Source organism: Bos javanicus, chromosome 4 (assembly GCF_032452875.1).
Source record: "Bos javanicus breed banteng chromosome 4, ARS-OSU_banteng_1.0, whole genome shotgun sequence".
Classification (NCBI taxonomy): domain Eukaryota; kingdom Metazoa; phylum Chordata; class Mammalia; order Artiodactyla; family Bovidae; genus Bos; species Bos javanicus.
Window position 1 is genome coordinate 57663518 of NC_083871.1, and position 22702 is coordinate 57686219.

A 22702-nucleotide genomic window follows, 5' to 3' on the forward strand; every position below is an offset into this window, starting at 1 on the left:
ATTAGTGATAAATCTCATGGCATAGATGAGCTTACGGAGATGAGTTTACAGTTTAGGAAGTACTGTACCAGTTGAGAGTAATCTTCTGGTTTGTACATACGTGCTTTCTAAGTCTTTCAAATAAGTTATCTGTTAAAATGTCAAATCTTTCTTTTTTTTTTTTAAAGTCAAGATTTTTAACCCCAGCTAAGGAGAAGGAAATGGCAACCCACTCCAGTATTCTTGCCTGGAGAATCCCATGGACGGAGGAGCTTGGTGGGCTACAGTCCATGGGTCGCAAAGGGTTGGACACGACTGAGTGACTTCACTTTCACTTTCACTTAAGCTGAAACTCTAATACTTTGGCCACCTCATGCGAAGAGTTGACTCATTGGAAAAGACCCTGATGCTGGGAGGGATTGGGGGCAGGAGGAGAAGGGGATGACAGAGGATAAGATGGCTGGATGGCATCACTGACTTGATGGACATGAGTTTGGGTGAACTCTGGGAGTTGGTGATGGACAGGGAGGTCTGGTGTGCTGCAATTCATGGTGTTGCAAAGAGTCGGACACGACTGAGTGACTGAACTGAACTGAATATAGAAAGATAATTTACTCATAAATAGTACCACATGAAAGAGGCCTGTAAATTTTCAATTCTGTGTTTAAAAAGTGAGAGTTCTGGATCTGATATCAAATATCAACATAAAGATGTTGCATGAATCAATTATCATAAAAAGGACTCTGAGTCTATTTAGTTTATAGCTGATTATACTTTGTTTAATACATGGCTTTGTATATTTGTGTAGTGTGTTTATGTGTCCAACTTTCTAAATTCTGTGTTCAACCCCATGTGGCTTAATTATTGTCTTTGTGGGTTTATTTTTCAGATAATCACTGTATATTCATGGAAACAAATATTTTAAGACTTGTAAGGTTTTCTAACAGAATTCAGTATTTTCAGATGATCTAAAGACCTATTCCTAGAAAAATAACATAAAGTACTATTAATTAAGCTTAAATACAAATCTTTTAAATATAAAGGAACATTAAAACAGATTACACTGTGAAGGTGTTAGTCACTCAGTTGTGTCTGACTTTGCGACCCCATGGACTGTGGCCCTCTAGGCTCCTCTGTCCATGCTCCAGGTAAAGATACTGGAGTGGGTAGCCATTCGCTTTTCCAAGGGATCTTCTCGACCCAGTAATACACTTTGAAAACTGGGATTCTCAAAATGTATTTGAGGGAATGGTGATGGATCCCTGAAATCCTTTTGTGGGGAGGGGTCTATGAGGTCAAAACAATTAGTATAATAATAGTAAGAATTTATTTGCCTTTAAAAAAAAAACTCATTCTCACATCAATATACAGGGCAATTTTGCTGAAACTATGAGAGACATCAGAACATTAAGAGAGATGAGAATCCAGTTGTCTCCTGAGATTCACAAAAATGTAAAACAATGTCACTCTTTAAAACTGTTTTTGGGAAAACACTGATAATTTTAAACAAAGCATGTTATTTGTGTTAACATGTAATGAATGGTATTATTTTCAAATGAATTAACAAAAGTTCCAGGTTATCAAATTTAGTTTCTAATATGTTATAACTTCATGGATACAAACCATATAAAGGAATGGCTTTGGAAGAACTTCTTAAAATGTTGTTGTTTATTGTTTAGTCACTAAGTCATGTCTGACTCTTTTGAGACCCCATGGACTGTAGCCGCCAGGCTTCTCTGCCCATGGGATTTAAAAATGTTAAGGGTTCCTAAATACAAAATGTTTGAGAATTATTGACTTAGACTAATTAGAGGTAGCACCTGATTTGGAGGCTGGAAAGTAAAAGTAGAGATTGGAACTTGCCTGGTACCTGAATAACATCGAGTATGTTTATCAAATTTTGAGTCTCACTTTCCTTAGCTGTAAAATCGGAATAATATTTAATGTGTAAGATTAGAGACAATATATAGGTACATTGTTCACTCTAATACTCTGTCTATATTAAGTGCCTAACACTTTTTGAATAGGTGGCTGATTCAAGGGATAGTCATATTACAGATATCATTGGGGATATTTATGTGTAAACAGCCTATACTTTTCTTTTCTCTTATTCTATCTTGAAACTCATTCAAGAATAAGAGTAAGAAAAAGATTGAGAAGAGTGTTAATTTTCTTCCCCAAGGTAAAATAAACACATTTATTGATACATATATGAGTCTTTCTTACCCTAGCAGTTTTGAGTCACTCATTCATCAAGTGTTAAGTTTCCCTATGCCATGTATTTTTAATTCTTTATTCTATATTTTCTTCTCTAACTGCATGCCCAGATTTTTTTCACCTCTGTACTGTGCATATGGTTTTTTTTGTCTTGTTTTTAAACACTTCTCCCACAGCCTGCCAAGCATTACAATTCATGTAGGCATTGTCATGACTAAGGTGTTCGTGCTCGTGATTGCAAACAACTAGCTGATTGATTGCATTTATACCTTTTACTCTTGCTGATATGGACACATTTGTTGTCTTAATGACAGACAGCCTGATAAAAAAATGCTTCTTTAAAAAAGTGACACAGGAAAAGAAATATTCCCAGTCAAGTGCCATGTTTAAATAAGTGAATGTCATTTCACTGAAAAGCTGCAGCCTAATCAGATTCAGGTTTATATTAATAAATCATATGAACTATTTTGAGGTACTCTGTAGCAGCTGTCTTGAAATACACAAGTCAGAACCTACCTAAAGGGCGGTTCATTGGATGTGTGCTACAACATGGATGAAGCTGAATGGGCAGTGTGTCTGCATTTACTCACTTCAAAAGGACAGGTTACAGCTTAATGTCATTATGAAATAATTAGACCAAATGCTAAAGTATAGTGAGTGAATGACTTTATTTTTGCAGTCTTATGTTACTCTAGCCACTCATTTAGCAATTTTTATCTGTGGTACCTGTTTAATATCTATATATGTCAAAAGTAACAGGGGTTTTTTTTGTTGTTGTTATTAGAAATGGAAGCAGAATTTGTTGACAAAATGATCTTGGTGATTGATGAATTGCTCCCATTGTTAGTTTTCTTCTTGTATTGGGGGTTATCTACAATGCAGTAGAAGACAAATAGATGCCACACTTATTCATTTTAACTTAATGGGTTGGTATAGAATACAAGATAGCATTTTCCCCCAGCATACATGCACTAGTGAATTGAGTAAAAAATGTATTAAGCAAGCTTTTTAGTTTTATATCAAAATCAATACCAGACTGTTGTTGAAAATTTTAAGATTATGATTTCCTCATCAATTTATGTTGTACTTTAATCTCTTACAGTGTGATAGTTGGCCATCTAATCTAACAATATTTAATGTAATGATTTGAAAATGCAGTCAATTTTTCACCCATCTCATCATCCTGAACAATTACAGTGTTCATCATTCTGTTGTAAGTCACTGTTACCTATGTGAGGAAATTAGTCTTGTGTGGAGACTCAAAATTAAAAATAGATCAAAGGTCTAAAAGGTGAAAATCTTCATATTGACTGTGATTAAACTGTTACATGTTTTGGATTATTTTTGGAAAAGTGTTAAATTCTGTTTCCATTTACTATAAAATATTCTGCAGAGAGAAAGTAAAAGAGTAGTGTTCATGGTAAAGTGAAGCTGAAATCTCTCCTTCTAATCAACTAGCCACTTCATATAGAATCTTCATTGTATGATTACTTATGGAAAATAATGGTAAAATTCAGATAATAAGTAATCTTGACCCTCCTAATTGTGGGAGGAATATTGTCTTTTAGTAATGTATTGAACATCTGCTATGTACTTCTAGACACTGGGAATACTCTTGTCCTCAAAGAGTTCATTACCTAATAATTTATAATAATAACAGTGCATGACTTCCCAGATGGTGCTAGTGGTAAGGAAGCTGACTGCCAATGCAGGAGATGTAAGAAACAGGTTCGATTCCTGGGTTGGGAAAATCCCCCGGAGGAGGGTATGGCAGCCAACTCCACTATTCTTGTCTGGAGAAGCCCATGGACAGAGGAGCCTGGTAAGCTACAGTACATAGCATCACAAAGAGTCAGACATGCCTCAAGCAACCTAGCGTGCACAGTAAGTACAAAATAGTAGTAAGCCCAACAATATATATATGCCAATTTACTGATATGGAATATATTTTATTACTTTAACAATTGATATCAGGATTTCCTGTTACTAAGGAAATATCTTTGAGTAAATAACATCTTCAGTTCACATGGAGTAGATGAGAACTATGACATTGGAGGGCAATTAGGTACACAAGCTTTTTTCTGCATTAGGGAAGAAGGAGCATTCATTTTGATTTGGACAGGGAGTGCATTCTGTGTGACAGGCAGAGAGAAGACAGAGAGGCCCAGGACTGGATTTGGGAATGTGTCTGGCCTTGTCTGGGGAGAGACCCACATATTTCCCTGGCCTGCCTCTCCCTCTGTTTCCCGGAGTGGCAGTTTGGCGCTTCTCTCTCCTTAAGTCAAGGTCCCCCCTCTAGTCCCGTCACCGGTACCATGTGGCCACCCTTCTAGGTACGTTGTTAGTTAAAGCTTGTTGTAGAGGGTTATCTGTTAATGTTTTATCACCTGTGTAAGACTCATATGGTGCTATGAAAGACAAGACAAATTTATTTGCTTTACTAAAGTTAAGGGAGAAAAAAAGCTGATCTTTAACTTTAGCAATTTAAAAAGGAAGACACCTTGTTGTAAATTAACTGGCTGCATTTGTTGACTTCCTGCTCAAAACTCTTTACAAACTATTTTGTTCTCTCATGTAATTTCTATCCCACTTGCCTGTACAACTCCTGGAGGGTGGGAATAACATTTCCTGCGGCTTGGTTACCATCCCAATACCTCACATAGCTTCTGCCCAATATAGGTGCTCATTCATATTTTTAACCTAACATTGTTCTCAATATTAGCAGTTAATCTTTTTTTTCCCCTTAAATATTAGAGAAAACTAGAATGGAGATAGTCATTCTCTGTTCTGATTCTGGTAATTAGGGCTCTAGGAGGCTCCTCTGTTTTGATAATGTGGTTGTAGCTCAAAAATCACTCTTTTCCTTATGGTGCACTACTAAAATTGCATGAAACTGAATCTGGGCATGAGGGGGGAAAGCCTCTGATGTGTTCAGCATGGAAGACCAAGCTTATAAACTATTAACTAGTACACACCCAAATCAGTCTACTTTGGAAGAAAATAGTTGAAAGGATTTTTGATGAAGAAAAGATTTCTTTGCTAGTTTAAATTCATTCTAGGCAGGTCCTTAGGAATTTATGCTATGTATACATAAAAAGGACAGAAAAATAAATATTCCTTTCTTTCACATATCACAACCCATAGAAGGCAAGTCAGCCGGTAAGTAGAAACTGGCAGCAGCTCAGTTTCTACAAGGAGGACACCTATGGCCAATGATGCATAGTTTAATGCTAATTTCATAGTTTCTAAAGACTATCCCAGAATTCTAGTTCTGTTAATGATACTAATGATGTTATTCGGGCATATGGAAAAAAAAAATGTATGGACATAATGGCCTTATTTGTAGGCAGATTCACGTGAACTATTTGCTATTATTAGAAAAAGATTTTATAAATATTCTGTATTTTATTTATGAAAAAATCTGCTTTGGCTTCTAACATGGAGAAGTGTGGGACTGCAGTATAATTAGATGAATCAACAACTGGCTCCCTTTCTTTACATAATAAGAGCATCTGCTGTGTTTTAAAGAATGATTGGGAATTTAGCATTGAAGGAAACATGATCTAGTTTGAAAGTAAACATGCAACTATTTTATCATAATAAATGCTTTAATAGGATTTCTAGATCAAATGTTGTATGAGAGAAAAGTTCTATTTATGAGAAGAAAGTAGTGGGGGGATATCACAGGCAACAAATGGGCTCAGAAAGGTAAGTTTATTATAGGAATGCCTTTCCCTTGTCATTCTCACTCCATTCCCTTCAAATATTATTCTAAATCTTTGCAGCCATGCTCAAATTCAACTTCCTATTCCCCCACCACCCTCTGCTCCCATGGAATTGACCTCAGATTATTATAAAATATGAAACTGGAAAAAAAACTTCCTCAGCTTCTTACTATAAACATATCTACCTCTGTTTCTATACATTAAAAATATTTGAAGTACAGTTGATTTACAATATTAGTTTCAGATGTACAGCATAATGATTCAGTATTTTTATAGGTTAGGTTCCATTTATAATTTTTAAATAAAATATTGGCTATATTCCCTGTGCTATATAATACATTCTTGTAGCATTTTTAAGGGTAGAGGATTAAGACATATAAACTACTACCTCGCCACTTCTGCCTTACCTCTCGCTACCACTGGTTTGTTCTCTGTATTTGTGAGTCTATTTCTGTTTTGTTATTCATTCACTTGTTTTATTTTTTAGATTCCACATACAAGTGGTAGCGTAGAGTATTTGTCTTTCTCTGCCTTATTTCAGTAAGCATAATACCCTTCAGGTTCATCAATGGTGTTGGCGGAATTTCTTGTTTTTTCAATGGCTGAGTGATATTCTGTGGTATATGTATATACCACTTCTTCTTTATCCATTCGTCTGTTGATGGACACTTACGTTGCTTCCGTACCTTGGCTGTTATAAAAAATGCTGCTGTGAACATTGTAGTGCATGTATGTTTTTAAACTAATGCTTCCATTTTCTTCAGATATATGCCCAGAAGTGGAATTGCTGGTTAATACAGTATTCCTATTTTTAGATTTTTTGAGGAACCTCCATAATGCTTTCCATCGTGCTTCACCAGTTTACATTCCCACCAACAGTATAAGAGGAATCCCTTTTCTCCAGCCTCACAAACATTTATTTGTGTCCTTTTTCATGATGCCCATCCTGACAGCTTTCCTGGTGGCTCAAATGGTAAAGAATGTGCCTGCAATTAGGAATTCCGATCCCTGGATTGGGAAGATCCTTTTGAGAAGGGAGTGGCTACCCACTCCAGTATTCTTGCCTGGAGAATTCCATGCACACAGAAGCTTGACAGACTATATAGTACATGGGGTTGCAAAGAGTTGGACAGGACTGAGTGACCAACACTTTTCACTTTCATTCTGACAGATGTGAGATGATATTTCATTATGATTTTGATTTGCATTTCTCTGATTAGTGACATTGAGCATTTTTTCCATGGACTTATTGGCTATCTGCATTTTCTCTTTGGAAAAATGTCTATTCAGTTCTTCTGCCCTTTTTCTAATCAAAAATTTTTTTTATGTTGAATTGTATGAGCTATTTATTTTGAATATTAATCTGTTACTGGTTATATATTTTGCAAATTTTTCTCCTATCCTATAGGTTGTCTTCATGTTTTGAACTCACATACCTTGTTCCAACTCCCTGTGACGTTATCTAGTTTAGACTTTTGTGCAGAGTTCGTTTGGACTGTTGGGAGAGTTACTTTACTGCTCTCAGCCTCCAGTATGGCTTTCTTTCTATCCATCCACACATATCAATCATTAGGGTTGAATGTAAAGTTACTTTAGTAAGTGTATAATTCTGTCACTTATAATATCCAGTGGCCTTGTAACTATGGTAAGTTCAGACTTCCTGAGATATTGGACAACTCCATCCTCAACTTTGCCTGGTTTAGCCCCCCCGCCCCCTTTTTTTTTCAATTACTTGGAGAAGAGTTGTTAAACTGAACACATAGGTGGCTCAAGTCAGTTTATATAGAAAATAACATAATTAGGATTTAACAGATGATCAGAAACTTCTCTTACCCCCTTTTCCCCTCTCTTCTGCTCACATCTTGCCAGAAGCTTATAAGTAGTCTCGGACAGGAGTCAGGCTTTGCAGCCAACCATGTATTCAATTCCTGTACTTGTCTCTAACTATACAGCCTCTGGAGAAGGCAATGGCACCCCCACTCCAGTACTCTTGCCTGGAAATCCATGGATGGAGGAGCCTGGTAGGCTGTAGTCCATGGGGTCGCTAAGAGTCGGACATGACTGAGCAACTTCACTTTCACTTTTTACTTTCACGCATTGGAGAAGGAAATGGCAAGCCACTCCAGTATTCTTGCCTGGAGAATCCCAGGGACGGGGAAGCCTGGTGGGCTGCCATCTATGGGGTTGCACAGAGTCGGACACGACTGAAGCGACTTAGCAATACAGCCTCTAGCAGGCATTTCTATCTCTGTAGTCCTCAATATCTTCATTCTAAGATGGTACTTATAGTTCTTCCCTTATTAGGAGTTGATGGCATAAGACATGCAAAACACTTAGTATATATTTTGGCTTTTAATGTTAGGTTAGTGCACTTGGCTTTGATTGTTGAGATATAGTGATAGGAACATACTGAAAAGATAGTGGTTAGATCATTAAATTGACTCAACACCATGCCCTACAATCAAGGTGACAGTTGAATAAGCTACTGCAGTTTAATCTGAAGATAAGGAAAATGAGCATATGCACTGAGCTGTTCAAAAGTTCATTCAGGTTTTTCCATAAGATGTTGCAGATGGACTTTGGCCCACCCAATAATAGCTTTCTCCAAATGTTTGTAGGGATGTAGAAGACAATTTTGATTTATTCTGTTGGCCCTAGGGATTATAGATTATTTATACCGAATGGGTATAAATAGTTGAGGTAGATTTTCAGTTAATATAAAGAATTCTATAACAGAGCTGCCTTAAAAAAAAATCTACCCAATATAGCAGGTGTTCCAGTGGAGGCCAGGGTTGTCAAATGGGACATTAGTGCTTTGACTAGACATTCAAACCTGTTGACTATTACCCAGAACTGCCACCAGGTAATCCCCCCTGGTGCCACTCATCTCTGTTGTTCAGTGAGTCAATTCAGTTTTTGCACAACATACTATTTTTCAGCATATCCCATCAGGGCCATTTACAGATCATAGTTTCTGTGGTAACCAATCCCCATAATAAGTTGCAGTCATCAAATAATCAAACACCATGTATCACTTCTCCTTCTGTAGTTGCTTGCTGGCTTTTATATTCCCCTGAAGTGTTAAATCTGGCCTTTAGGAATCAACATCCTGTAAACCCCAGGAGATGGTCTAATGTCGTCTGTGACATGGGGCTTATTGCACACAGCTGCTTATTGCTGAGTGGTGGGAGCAAATTATACCTCAGGTGAAAAATGTAAAATGAACCTGAGTGCATCCAGCTCTCACGAAGCACAGTGGAAACATTTTCCTTAGAGTAGATCTACTTGGCATTTTTATCCTACCTCACATTAGTAATATTACACATTCAACAATATTAGATTGGCCTAGGAGTTATAAAAGAATTGGTTGACTCATAAAATTTGGATTACATTCTAGGTCATCCTGTATGAAATTTCCAATTTTCATGCTGAATATTTCTCTACAGGGAAAATTCTAGGGAAAAAACCATACGTGAAATGTGAAATAATCAGGGTTTATTTTTGCTCCTCTGTCTATCCCCATCAGTATTATTCCTGTTTATAGTCACGTGTTTCTGGGACTCAAATGTTGTTTTACCTCATTTTTTCTTTTTTTCCTCCAAAGCCTTATCACAAGGTGGCTTCCTAATGCCACCACCCTTAAGTGGCACTTCATTTTCAGAACTTTCTGGATTTGTTTCTCTTATCAAAACTGTCAAGCACTTTATTTTCCATTTCCCCATGGGCATATCTCATCCTTTCTGAGGTAATAGCCATCTACTTAAATTGACTCAATTACATCAATCCTTGCCTTATCTCAGGTAACTTATACAATAACAGTAGTAGTCAGAACAGAGGGTATTTATCCAGCTTAACTGATGGATGTCAGACTGAAGGTGAATTTTAGAGAAAACAGGGGACCTGTGATCACATCAAAATAGACTGCGTGTGTTCTGCCTGTGTACAGCTTCCTTTCTTTTCTTTTTTCCTTAAAACATCTAAAGGAAATAGTCAGTTGCTGTGTACCAAGGCATGCCTCTGTCCGTGAGAATGTGCTGAATACAAAGAAGGAAAGCATGATAATAGAGAATAACAGGAATGCGAGCTGAGGGAACAACTTAGATACCATGTTCAGGGAAAATGTCTCTGAAGAGAAATAACATTGAAGCTGAAGGAAGTAAAGGAACCAACTTTACAACACACGAAGGGAACAGTGTGCTAGGCAGAGAGAACAGCATATGCAAAGGCTCTGAGGCAGGACAAAGCTTGATGTGATGCAAGATGTGGAAGGTGGCCAGTATGTCTGGAATTTTGTTTGGGCATAGTTGGATGAGATGAATTTGGAGATATTGTTAAGGGCTATGTTATTTAATAGGGCAGTGGGACATTATTGAGGGAGATTAAGTAGAGCAACAATTAAATTTATAGCTTGATAAAGGTTTTCTGACTGCTCTGTGACAAATAACTTGGATGGTGGCAAGAATGGGAAAATATACCTGAAAGTCCAATAGAAAAGCTGGATTATCTGTGAGGAAAGAAAAAAAGAAATAGGGAGCAGTGGATAGATTGCAATATCTCTTTTTAGGTAGGTACAGACTTTTGGATTGGATTAGGTATGATAGAAGGAGAGAGAGGAAACAAGGATGATGGCAGATTTTCTGGTTTTATCAGTGAATGGATAGTTATACCACAGGATGAAATGGTGAATGTTCCCCAGTTTACAGTAGCAGGAGATAAAGATTGAAGAGGTAAAGTAATTTGGTCATGGTCACCTACTTTTCTAGTCTACTTTTTCAAATTTAAGCAAATGCCCCAACTAGGAAGTTATTTGGGTGGGAAATATATTCTTATTCTGGGTAGTGTTCCAGGAACCCAGTACCAATATTGTATCAACAGCTGGCATTTATATCATTCATTCATGCAACAGATAATGAATTTTCTAAGTGTCATTGGGCACAGAGCAGTGACAGAGCAATGGTCCCTGTCTTGCTGATGGTGAGGAAGGTGGGCAACTAAGTCCTGTAACCCACCATGAGATGGCTGTAGAGGTGAAGCACTGGGTATGTGGGGAGCCAAGAAGGTCTTCTCCATGAAGATCTTTCCTTCTTGCAAGTGAATATTGAAGACCGAGTAGAAGTTAGGATGAAAGATCAGGAAATAGTGTTCTAGGCAGAAGTGACAGCTCATGTTTAGAGATGAGAATCCAAAAAGTTCAGCGAACCTGAAATTAGAGCCATGTGTTTGGAAGACTAAGTCCAGATGGAGTGGGGAGAAGTAAGGCCACACAAGTAACCAGGGCATGACACCCAAAGAGTCCTTGGAAGGAACTTATATGTGATCCTGTGGTAGAAGGGAAAGCATTTATGACTTTTAGAAGGGGCATGACTTGAAAAAACTATCATTTTAGGAAGACCATTGTAACTGTAGTGTGGAGAATGGATTAGAAAGGCTACAGCTACACAATAAATATTTGTTGGTAATATTCTATAAATGTCTAGTGTGTATAATAGGCAGTTGCAAGGATTTTCAGTGTGGTTGGGTATAACTGATGAAAGATAATTTGCAGCCACTAGGGAGTGGCAGAAACAGAGCAGCCTCAATGAGTTTCATTGCTGTTTTATTCTGTTATTTGAATTTTTAGGCGATTTGACTTTAGTATACCCATACATAAGTATTTTTTTTTTTTTTAGTTTGCTTGTGTTTTACACTTTTGTCCTAGAAGGTTATTAAAATAGATTTTAAGAAATAATGTTGCTTTTTTAGAAATTTATATATATATATATATTTCTATCTAAGAATGGTGTATTTACTGATACAAACATTCTTATTAACCTAGCTAGAATTATAGTAAAAATTGACATATTAAAAATACTTAGATATAATGCTCAGTAAAAAAAGAATATAAAATTTAATTTTTGTTATACCATATATGTATAATTATAATATTTTAAGATATATGATAGGGTACTTTAAATATCAATTTATTATGAATGTAATTTTGTGTATGCCTTTTATTGTTTACATGCAATAAACATTTAAACATATGTCATATTTTAATATATTTTCAAAGCTCCTAACTGATAATTTCTATTCTTTGAATTAAATCATAGAGAAGTCTTGTAGGTCAAATCCCTCCCAAATACAAATTCTTGCTTCTTTACAATCCAATATCAAGTTTCTCTTTTAACACTGCCTTTTAAAATATTTTGGTTGTTTAAAGTTCCTTCTTAATTATTGACCTAATCTCTTTCTTTGAAAAATCTGCCTCTTTGGTTTCAGTTCTTTTCTCTGTGATTTTAAGGAAATGCTTAAACATTTCATGTGTTATCAAGACTTACTCATGAGGATTTATGCTGGAGTGTTAACCCTGGGAGAAGATTACCTCACAGCATAGTGAAATAGTTATTGAAAGCGAGGTTCCCTTCTGTGTTTGCGTGTTCAGATTTGTTTATACTGGATTAAAAATTTCATTTGGTGTGTGTATATCTATACTTTTCCAATTCAGGAGAGCCTGATGGACTACAGTCCATGGGTTCACAAAGAGTAGGACATGAAGGAGGACTAAGAACTCATACTTTCCAATTACTAATTGCAGTTTATGTCTTCCTTCTGCCCTTCTCATGTTTGCTGCATATTTTCTAATTTCTTTCCACTAGAGTAAAAGCAACAAGTTTCTACAACAGTGTCTTATATATATTGGGTGAGCCAAAAAGTTCATTTGGGTTTTCCCATACATCTCTATAAAAACCTGAACAACCGTTTTGGTCAACCCAACAGTAAGCTCATATAAATATTTGTTAAATAAATAAAAATGATTTAACATTTTTCAAAAAAAATCTCCAGAAGTTCTGAGATGTGTTTGACTATTAGAATAATCACTGAGGGGTTAAATTATATTAAAAATCACATGATTAATTAGTAGAAAGTCATGACTAGAAGCTGATGACTCTGATAACTATTGCTAGAATGAATTCATTATTCCAGGATGCAGTCTTAGGAAAATTCTAAAGTATGATTAATGTTTGAAGTGATGATCTTAAGTAGAAGTATTAATATAACAGGTAAGGAGAAATGAGTATGCATTGTAAGAGTACTGCCTGGTGAACTTTTGCCAGGTGGTTGCCAGGTAACCACCACACAGATGAATGCAGAGAACATCATCTTCCTCAGGCTCCCTCTGGTCACTGTCTCACCCAAATGATTATTAGCTCCATAGATTAGTTTTGCCTGTTTTAAAAGGTATATGTAAATTGAATTATGTAATACATACTCTTTTGTATCTGACTTCTTTCACTCAACAATATGTCGATGACTTCATCCCCACTATGTGTAGAGAAAGTTCATTTTTAGTGCTATGAAGTGTTTCTCTGTAAGATTACTGGACAATTTATATTTCAGCTCTACTGTTAATAGACATTTGGGTTGTTACTGATTTTTTGGAAACTGTAGATACAGCTTAAATTTTCTCATATATATATATATATATATATATGAATGTCTCTTGGCTTTTGATTTAAGAATAGAATTGCTTGGGACATAGGGTATATGTATGTCTAGCTGTCAAAGATGTAGCTAAAGATTATTCTAAAGTGTTGTATTATATTTTATGTATTAGAATATGGTGAACATTAGGGATGTGTTTTGATAAAATAAGAATCATAGTGGCAGAAAATACTCAGTTTTAAAATTTAAGAAATGTAAATAGTGTGTAATTTAAAAAAATAAAATAATATTTTTTATACTCTTTTGTTCCAGCTTTTTAATTTGATACAGAGAGAACTTGGTAAATATATTATTTTGCAATAGTAACCTTAATGTACAAAGAGGTCTGTAACAGGACATTAAAAAATTTAATTTTTTAAATTTAATAGGGCACATATTAAATTAACAGAGATGTACTTGATCCCTAGTACTAATAATTTTTCCTGTGCATTTTATAAAAAGTGAATCTTGGAATTAAAATCAGAAAAAGACAAATTTGCAGGTTTCAGTTCATTTGACGTCCAATAAATTTTTCTTTCTGTTTCTTTCCCTTTACTAGAGTTTCTTGGTTATGTTTAACATGAGCTGTATACAGTATTCTGTATACAGAGTGGTAGGATCAGTGATCAATGTATGCTCTTTGGCAATTATAATTGCTTTTTAATCCCAAATTAGTACTCTGGAGTGTATACGCAGGTCTTACCAAACATTTTAAAACATAGGCATCCTTATCTTAATATGATTATTGAATACTATTTCAGGTTCACTAACATTAAGTGTAGAGTTAGGAAAGTATTTTAATGTATTGCAAACGCTAATGACTCAGTTTTCACCAAATTCCTTTACTATGCAAGTGTAGGCTCCAGAAGAAAAAACTGAAGTTTTTAAATGACATAGAAGGATGAAAATATCACTAAGTTTAGTATCTTTGGTTCATTTTTTGTTATACTGAATGGCTTTTATCTAGCTGAGAGCAGTGGTGTAATATTGTTACCCCTCTTTACTTGTGGTTCTTTCAATCATCATTTGATTGGATTAAACCCTTTACTGAGTCTTAGTTTCATTATTAAGTCAGAGTTTGGGACTTAGCTGGCTCCTCCTTAAGCTGATTTCTGGGTACAGGCTCTATATATTTATATAGGGTATTAGATATATATTTAATAAAGTGTTGCTTAGAGAGGCCTCTCTGGTTTTCTCTCTTCTTTATAAGTGAAAGGAAATATTTCAGGGAGAGAATAACTGTCTTCTCCCTTCCAGATCTTCATAACTGGTGCTAAATAAGCTAGGGAAGAGAGAGATCTGCTGAATCATGGCATTGAACTTGGTGTTTCAAGCACTGTAATTTCTGATGAATGGTGTCTCCGGAGGCTTCTGTAAAATGATGCATCCTGACATCCAGTGACCTTTTAAACTAATATTTCTATTATGTAATTCAGTTGCTTCTGTTTCCTGGAGGTAATAGCATTAGTTTGTACTGAGGTAGATAATGATTTTGTTAGCAATTTCCTTTGTGGTAAGTGTTTTTGCTGTAATTTAGTTTGAAGGAAGAATTGTTTGTACAAATAAAATCTAGAGGAACTCACCTACTAGTAGTACACTGTGATCAAGAAAAAGGTGGTCCATCACTTCTGGGACAATATTCTTGACACTCTGGGTAAATACAGTCACATTGGCTCAATTTCAGGGGAAGATTGTTGCCAACTACTAATTTTTAAAAATCGTATAACACGCACAATGCTAATGACAAAGTATTGGGGCTGTGGAATCAGACCTATTGCTAACTCTCTCATTGATGGGTAAGCAGTGTTACAAACTTGAATTTCTTTATTTATAAAACAAGAGTAATAATACTTCACAAGAGTGCACAGTAACTGTTAAGTGAAGTGATAACAAGAAGCATACCTTGTAATACCTGACATGCATTGACGTTTAATATATATTATTGATAACAGTTTTTCTTTGCTTCATGGGTGCTGTAAGGACTTAAATGAGTCTAAGTTATCAAAGATGATTTAAGATGTGCTTACTCACCTTTTACTGTTTTGTTTTTATTATATTTTGATTCATGTTATATCTATTAACTTTTTACCAGTAATTGACTATTTGGAATACCTGCTCCCCTTTGTTATGCCTGATGACAATTTACTGTAGGTAGAATGAGGAGGATGGGCTAGACAGTTGAACTCTTATTCTCATATTTTTATTTAAAATGTTTACAGTGATAGCAAAACAAAGATGTGGTTAAAAGGAAGAGCATGTGTTTTCTTGCACAGTTTGCTTCTGTTCTTAGTCATGCATAACTTCCACGCATCTCTCCTACTCTAAGATGTCACTGTGGCCCACAGGTCATCATTTCTGCCGCTGTGCATTTGATTGTAAAGCCTTCTCCTCTACCTTAGTTGAGGGCTTGCCTCCTCCATGAGGTGCTTTTACTGTGCTTCTGCTCTTGACTTCTTCCATTTTCTCACCTTGCTCTATCTCACCTACTTGCTACTTGGTTTTGCCATTTCTCTGATCACAACTAGGTCACACTAGGTTTGACTAATTTGAAATCAGATTTGCCATTTCTCTGATCGTAACTAGGTCATACTAGGTATGACTAATTTAAGATGAGATTGGTGCTTTCTGTTGAATAGTTGATTCATTTCCATTCATCTGTTTATCTGTCCATCTATCTACCCATCTCTGTGAATAGTTTATTTAAGACCTTCATTTAAATAGTGCAGAGTATGTGCTAGGACATATGGAAAACAGGAATAAATTAATAATAGAGGATGATTAGACTAATTACTTCTATTGTTCATGCATTCATGCTTAGTGGCTAAGTCCTTTCCAACTCTTTGTGACCCCTTAGCCTGCCAGGCTCCTCTGGCTATGGGATTTTCCAGGTAAGAATACTGGAGTAGGTATTAGCTATTCCTAAATAGTTGTTTTGTATCTTTAAATAACATCAAAAGATTGACAAATCAATGTTTATTTATATTTCTAAGTTAAAATGAACTATTTAATATCTTATATTTCTATTCATGATCCCTTGCTTAGAAAGAACCTGTTTCACTTGACTGACAATTGCTGATCCTTGTTGCATTATTTAGCACTTTAATCCTAATATATAAATCTTAATAAAGAAAGTACCGCAAAATTTCTGAAGCCTGAATATCCAAACTTAAATAATACTGGTGTGGGTAACCTTTCTCTTCTCCAGGGGATCTTCCCAACCCAGGGATCGAGCCCAGGTCTCCAGCATTGCAGGTGGATTCTTTACCAGCTGAGCCACAAAGGAAGCAATAAGCATGTAGTCTTGCTTTTAAATAACTTCACGAAAATTTAAAAATGGAGTTGAAGCAAGATTGGAACAATGAAAATTAAACATTTATGATACTTGCTGATCTGTTTTTGGCACCATTCTCAGTTATTTGGTCTAACTCATCAGATCTAATATCTGCAGGGCCACTTTACCGTATTCACTGTAAATGACATAAAAACATGAAGAAATCTACTTTTGAGAAAGACAGCTATATCAGTTGCACAAACATGAATTTGCTTTATACGTTAATAAAATTAGGTTAATGTGTGGATCTGTTAAAATTTTTAAAATAAATATCCTTTTTTTCCCCATAGGGTAAGTGATAAAATAACTTTCACTGGACTGGAGTGAGAAATTATGTTGTCAGACAGGTGGAACCAAATAAGAATGTGTGGATATTAAAAAAAAAAAAAACTAATTAGAAATTGTAGATATGAAAAATGTCACTAAAAGTAAAATACCATTATAGATAGGATAAACTTTTTAGACAATTTACTGTTAGAATTTTTGAACTGGAAGATATTATTGTGGAATCCATACCAAAATCAAAGATAGATTACAAAGATAGGAAAGCACAAAGGAAAGTATAAAAACACTGAGACTAGAGAATATGTTGAAAAGTGCCATTATAACTAAAAGTATCTGAAATATTCTAATCACACATGATATCTTTAATTTACTGTGGTCTTTTAAAAAAATAACTTAGGAAATTATGCAAGTATGCATGCAACCATTCTTGACATAAAAATTCAAACATCAGGTAAGAATATATTGAATTAAAAAGTACAAGTAGCTCTTTCCTCTTTTTACTCACATACAATTCCTTTCCCATAGGAAACCATTATCCATTTGCTGCGTATTATTCCAGACCTTTATTCCTTTATTTATATGAAAATTTACAAGTGTGATTGTTTAGAATAAGAGAAAGTTAGATATGGAAATTAAATGGTATGTAGATCTTTAATTTTGGTGGGCATTGGCTGTGTTGCCCTCTAGTAAAGTTGTTTAATTTTACATTCTCACCAACATTTTAAGAGAATGATTCTTTTTCCATATTCTCACTAATAACAGATATTACAAAAATCTTCAATTTGTAATTTCATGGCAAGAGTATCTTGATTTTATTTATATTTCTTAAATTATTTGTGATGTTGGACATTTTTAAAATTTGTTTTTGTTTTAGTTGATATTGATATCTCTGCCTGTTTTTATTTGAGTTGTTCTATATAGTAAATATTCATCTTTATCTGTTACATCTGCTCTAAATGTTTTCTTCCTGTCCATTTGCCATTTAGTTTGGTGTTTTCTACTCTATAGACATTTTGCCTTTTCTTGCTGTCATTGGGTTTTTAGAACTCCCCAGGGTTATATCACAATTTAGATACTTATTTATCCTTAAAATTGTTCTTATATAAGAATGTGTATCATTTTATCAAATGTTTTAAATATTTAAGATATCCATTAAAAAGAGAAGGTAAGGGAAGCTAAAATGCTGCTCCAGTTTTCTACTTTTTCTGTAAGAAGGCCATTCTTGTCTCCCTTACTTCTTGTACAAGTGTTAAAAGCTTAAATTCCAGAACAGCATTAGTAACTGTGAATCTCTGCTGAACTCATAGGAGTTGGTTGATAACCTGCTCCTGCCATAGGGTGAAAGGCCAAGGAAAGCTGCTTGTCAAGAGGTCTGTATGGGATGATTAAAATACAAGAGGGATGTGACAGAAGAGGTGTGTCTCAAAATTTGGTTTCTGTAGGAACCTGACCTATTTTACCTGAAACTGACCTACTTTTTTCTTCTGTTTTTCTGTATATTAAGATATGATGAAAAAGAGGGAATGGAATAAAAAAATGAAGCAAAACAGAGTAAATAAATGAAGTATGAAAAATCAGACTTGTCTAGTAGTCTGGTATCTCTGACACTAGGCCATATATTAATACTTCCAGGGAGTTCAATTCCCAGGAACTCTTTTGCCTTATCAGGACCAAATAGAAAGAACAGTGAGAACCTGCAACATAAGCTGGGCAATGTCTTTCTTTAGTTTTACATGTATGAATCACCATGTTATATAAAATTTTATTTCGAACACCTTTATGAGCTGATATTTTAATACATATATATCACATGAATCTTTAAAAGTGGAAAGCCTTTTCTGACTGAGTCAGAGGTGGAACAGAAAAAGAGAGAGATGGAGAGTGTTAGAGACTTGGGCTGCCATTTCTGGCTCTGAAGATAATTCATTTGTTTTTGTACTTTCCGTTTCATTGAAAGGGATGTTTAAGGCCATGAGTTTTCCTCTGACCAGTCCTGTAAAAATATCTGATATGTAGGGTTTTCATTATCATTTTTAAAAGACAGTTTTTTGTTTGTATTTGCCCTTTTATCCAAAAATGGCTTAAAAAGTTTTTTTTTAAATGTCCAGTTAGGAGAGGTCTTCCACAAATCTGCTTAGATGATTTCTAGTTTTGTTTCACTGAAAGAAGAGTGGTATTTATATGTATTTTATAGAACTTACTGATACTTTCCTTGTGACCTAACACATGATTCATTTTGTGATGTTTCATGTAGAGAAAGGTTTATTTTCCATTTTCCAGATGTAAAATTTAATATACATAGAATCTTTATTACTAATTATATTTTCAGGGTTAAAAATCTTTTCAATTTTTAGTCTACCTCATCTATCAGCAATATGTTAAAAGTCTCCTACTGGTTTTGCTCTAGCTATGCCTTTGGCATCTCTGAGTTCTTTATTTTTGTTTAAGTAGTCACATTTGTAATTTTGCCTTTATTCTCAACTTAAAATTTTAACTTTCTCATGTCTGGTTTGTCAACTTTTAGTGGTATACCTACCTGTTTGCTATGCAACAAGCTTATTCTACTTTATTCTTTCCCTTTGCTTCTTACCCCATTGTTTTATCAGCATTCTTTCTACTTTGTGAGAACATTATTATGTAATATATTATGTATATATTATGTAGTGTATTATTTCCTGTGTTTGACCTGTCTTTGTGTCTTATGTCTACAAATAAATATGTAAATACACACTGTTAACTTTTGACTTAACTTCCCCAGTAATTGCTTAGTTGGGTGAAGTTCATCTTCTAGTAGATTTCTCAAGGCCTTATAGACATGGAATTCCTTGATCTATTACATGTTTAAAACATTTTTTTCTGTAGGTTTCATACTCAAAGGTAGATTAGCTGGATGTAAATCTTTAGGGTCAACTTTATTTCCTGGGGTTTTGTGAAAATGCTATCAGAATTTTGCTTTGAGTTTTGTATTTGATAAACTTTGCTAGTTTGATTCTCTTTTCTTTTCTTTGTACATTATTATAGGTAATTTTTTTTTTTTTTTTTGGCCTGGATACCCTGAGAATTTTTTCCTTTTAATATTTACTAGTTTTACTAGGAGTTGATCATTGAAAGTCTTTTTTTCCTTGATGCCAGGTGGTCCTTTTCAGTGTATAGATTCAGGTCTTTCATAATGAATACCTTATTTAAGTAGTATTTCAAATATTATTTTTATTCCATTCTCTATTCCATTAAAATATTCTTTAGAAATTTGATTTCTATGTAAATTGAATTTCCTTTTGCCTGTCTTCTGTTTCAGCCACTTTGTTTGTGACCCTTTGTATTTTTGTGTCAATTTCATTTTATTCACTTAGTTGTTTCTCTGTTATTTTTGTACTATCTCTTGTTATATTTTCTGTGAAATCTTTTTGTTTAGTATTTTGTAATTTAGTGTCCACTGTGGTATGATTATCTATTTTTTCTGAGTTCAGTCAATTTTTATTTCTTTTTCTGATCATGCATTTTCTCTTAGTTTTAAATTTATTTTTCATCAACCTAATGTCAGTTTGAGGATATTTAACCTTTGAGTGTTACATTACAGTTTCCCTTGTTTTGAAAAATTTTGGGGGTGGGGTAGAATTTTCATCAGATGAATTGTTTGGGTTATCAGTCTCAATTTTATTTTTATAGGAGTTTTTTGTTGTTGTCTGTTTGTTTTTTCAGTGTGTTAGGGTGGTTATGATGTTCCTAATTGAAGTGCACTCTATTCTATCACTGCAGGCAAAGTATTGCTTCTTTCCTGGATGGCATGGCTTAGGAATAGTCATGTGTCCTTTGATTTTTTAATTTTCTTTTGTCTTATGGGATCTAAATATTTCCTTTTGTTTCTTTATTTCTCTGTGTATAGTTTCCAAAGAAGCTCTTTTCTCTCTCCAACATGAAAGCTTGCTGAGATTTCTTGTTATCTCCAATGTATCTTTTCCAGTCCCTTCTCTATGTCAGTGCTCATATCGAACTGTTGACTTTTCACAATTTTTACATATCGGATTGGCTTTCTAGAAGTGGTTGTAAATCATGTTCAGATCTGCCATTAGTCCCCTCTTCTTTCTCTATAAATTCTCTTGAACTACTCTTGGTCTCTGTGAGACAAGAGCTCCAGTGAGAGCATGCTCTAATTTAATGTTTACATTTATACTTACGGGTAATTTAAAGTTGACAAATTTCTGTTTTCCAGCTATGCTGAGTCATGAGTTTCTGTAATCTAATTTGTTCCTCCTGATTTTTGGTTTTTGTTTGCTTTTTCTAGGGTATGTTGAGACTTTGAAATTTACGCCACTCCCTTTGTTTTGGCTACCCAGAATCTTCTGTATCCGTTGATTTCAGACAACATCCTATAGCAACTTAGAATTTTAAAATTTTGCTTTGTATGAAATTCAAGTGTTGAATATATGACAGTTTTCCAAAAGAAGAGAAGATATTTTAAATAATTAAGTTTATATATGATAAGTTTTATCAGGCATGTAGTCTGAGCAGGTTAGAAAAAAGTGTCTTCTGAGGTTTTACCAAGGTCTTATTAATATAAAAATCAATGGCTTTTTATCTCTCTGTTATTAATGTTTAGAGTCCCTAAAGTGTTTTGTGAGACTAAATAATAAACCAATGATTTTCTTTTGAAGTGTGATGCATCATTCACTGCTGATTCTTTTTGCTAAAATTATCTGAGACAACTATGTATGTTTAGCAAGTCCAAGGACATGTTGAGATTTCATGTGGAATAGTTACGTGGGAATGTGCTGAAGCAATTACTCTGCTGTTTAATGACAAGTAATTATCCACATCACTTCCCAAGCTATACATCTCTCTCTTGCCCTTCAGCATTATGAACATCTCACCCATTGGTGTGCACATTTATTCTGCACAGTATCCATCTGTTACCTACTTTAAGACGTAACACACCCCTAATTAATATAGCTAAATCTTGCTTCACTGGGGCTTGTAAATCTGAAGCATTACTTATTCTGATGGCCAATTTTTTTGTATTATTTAGACTTTGTAATACTTTAAGAATCTGTGGCCTCTGAAATAAATTTTCTGCCAATAACGAAGCAAAAAAGGACAATACTTTTTCTACTGGGGAAAACTGAATTATCTTATAAATGCATTTCTAATTATCATTGGTGGGCTTTTCATTTTTAGCTGGCATGGTTTTCATTATATCATGTCATATAGTTTAAAATTTTCTGATATTACATCAAGTTTTGAAGTATCTTTAGTATTCCTTTGTAACCTGCAGCTGAATTGAAAAGAACCCCAGTTGTATTGACAATTTTCAAACTAACTTTTAAGAGCTTATAGGAGAATATTCTGAGAGAGCTTCCATTGGAGCTCTTTTTAAAACTAATACACGTTTTCTGAGTAAGATTGGATCACTGTACTTTCATTAGTTCTACTATGACTGAGAAGTCATGAAGTGGCTACCACAGTTATCTTTTATATTCTCTAGCTCAGCAATGAAAAGATGGGAAAAATATGAGCAGTGCTTGTGCGTCATAGTGCTTTATTCCTATATTTATTTTCATATAGTATATATTACTATATTTACCTCTCCTCTCCAAACAGGTGATCATATATGCAGTTAAATCCCTCTTCACACTGAGATCAGGAGGTTTTTCATATATATGAGACCTGGAGAGTTCAGAATTTTTCATATTACACACTCTTTGTGTTT

At 34.6% G+C, this 22702-nt stretch overlaps 1 protein-coding gene across 5 annotated transcripts in view; it reads left to right on the forward strand.

The window, feature by feature from the left end:
- Nucleotides 1-22702, forward strand: part of IMMP2L (inner mitochondrial membrane peptidase subunit 2) — a 963981-nt gene that overhangs the window by 217476 nt on the left and 723803 nt on the right. The window contains exon 5 of one of the 5 annotated variants that reach the window (XM_061414103.1): nucleotides 16588-17114. The exons of the other annotated variants lie outside the window; for them this stretch is intronic. Coding sequence (XP_061270087.1) covers nucleotides 16588-16654 — 67 coding nt within the window. The 3' untranslated portion in view covers nucleotides 16655-17114. Of the gene's footprint in view, nucleotides 1-16587; nucleotides 17115-22702 lie in introns of those variants that run through there. 5 annotated transcript variants of the gene reach the window in all.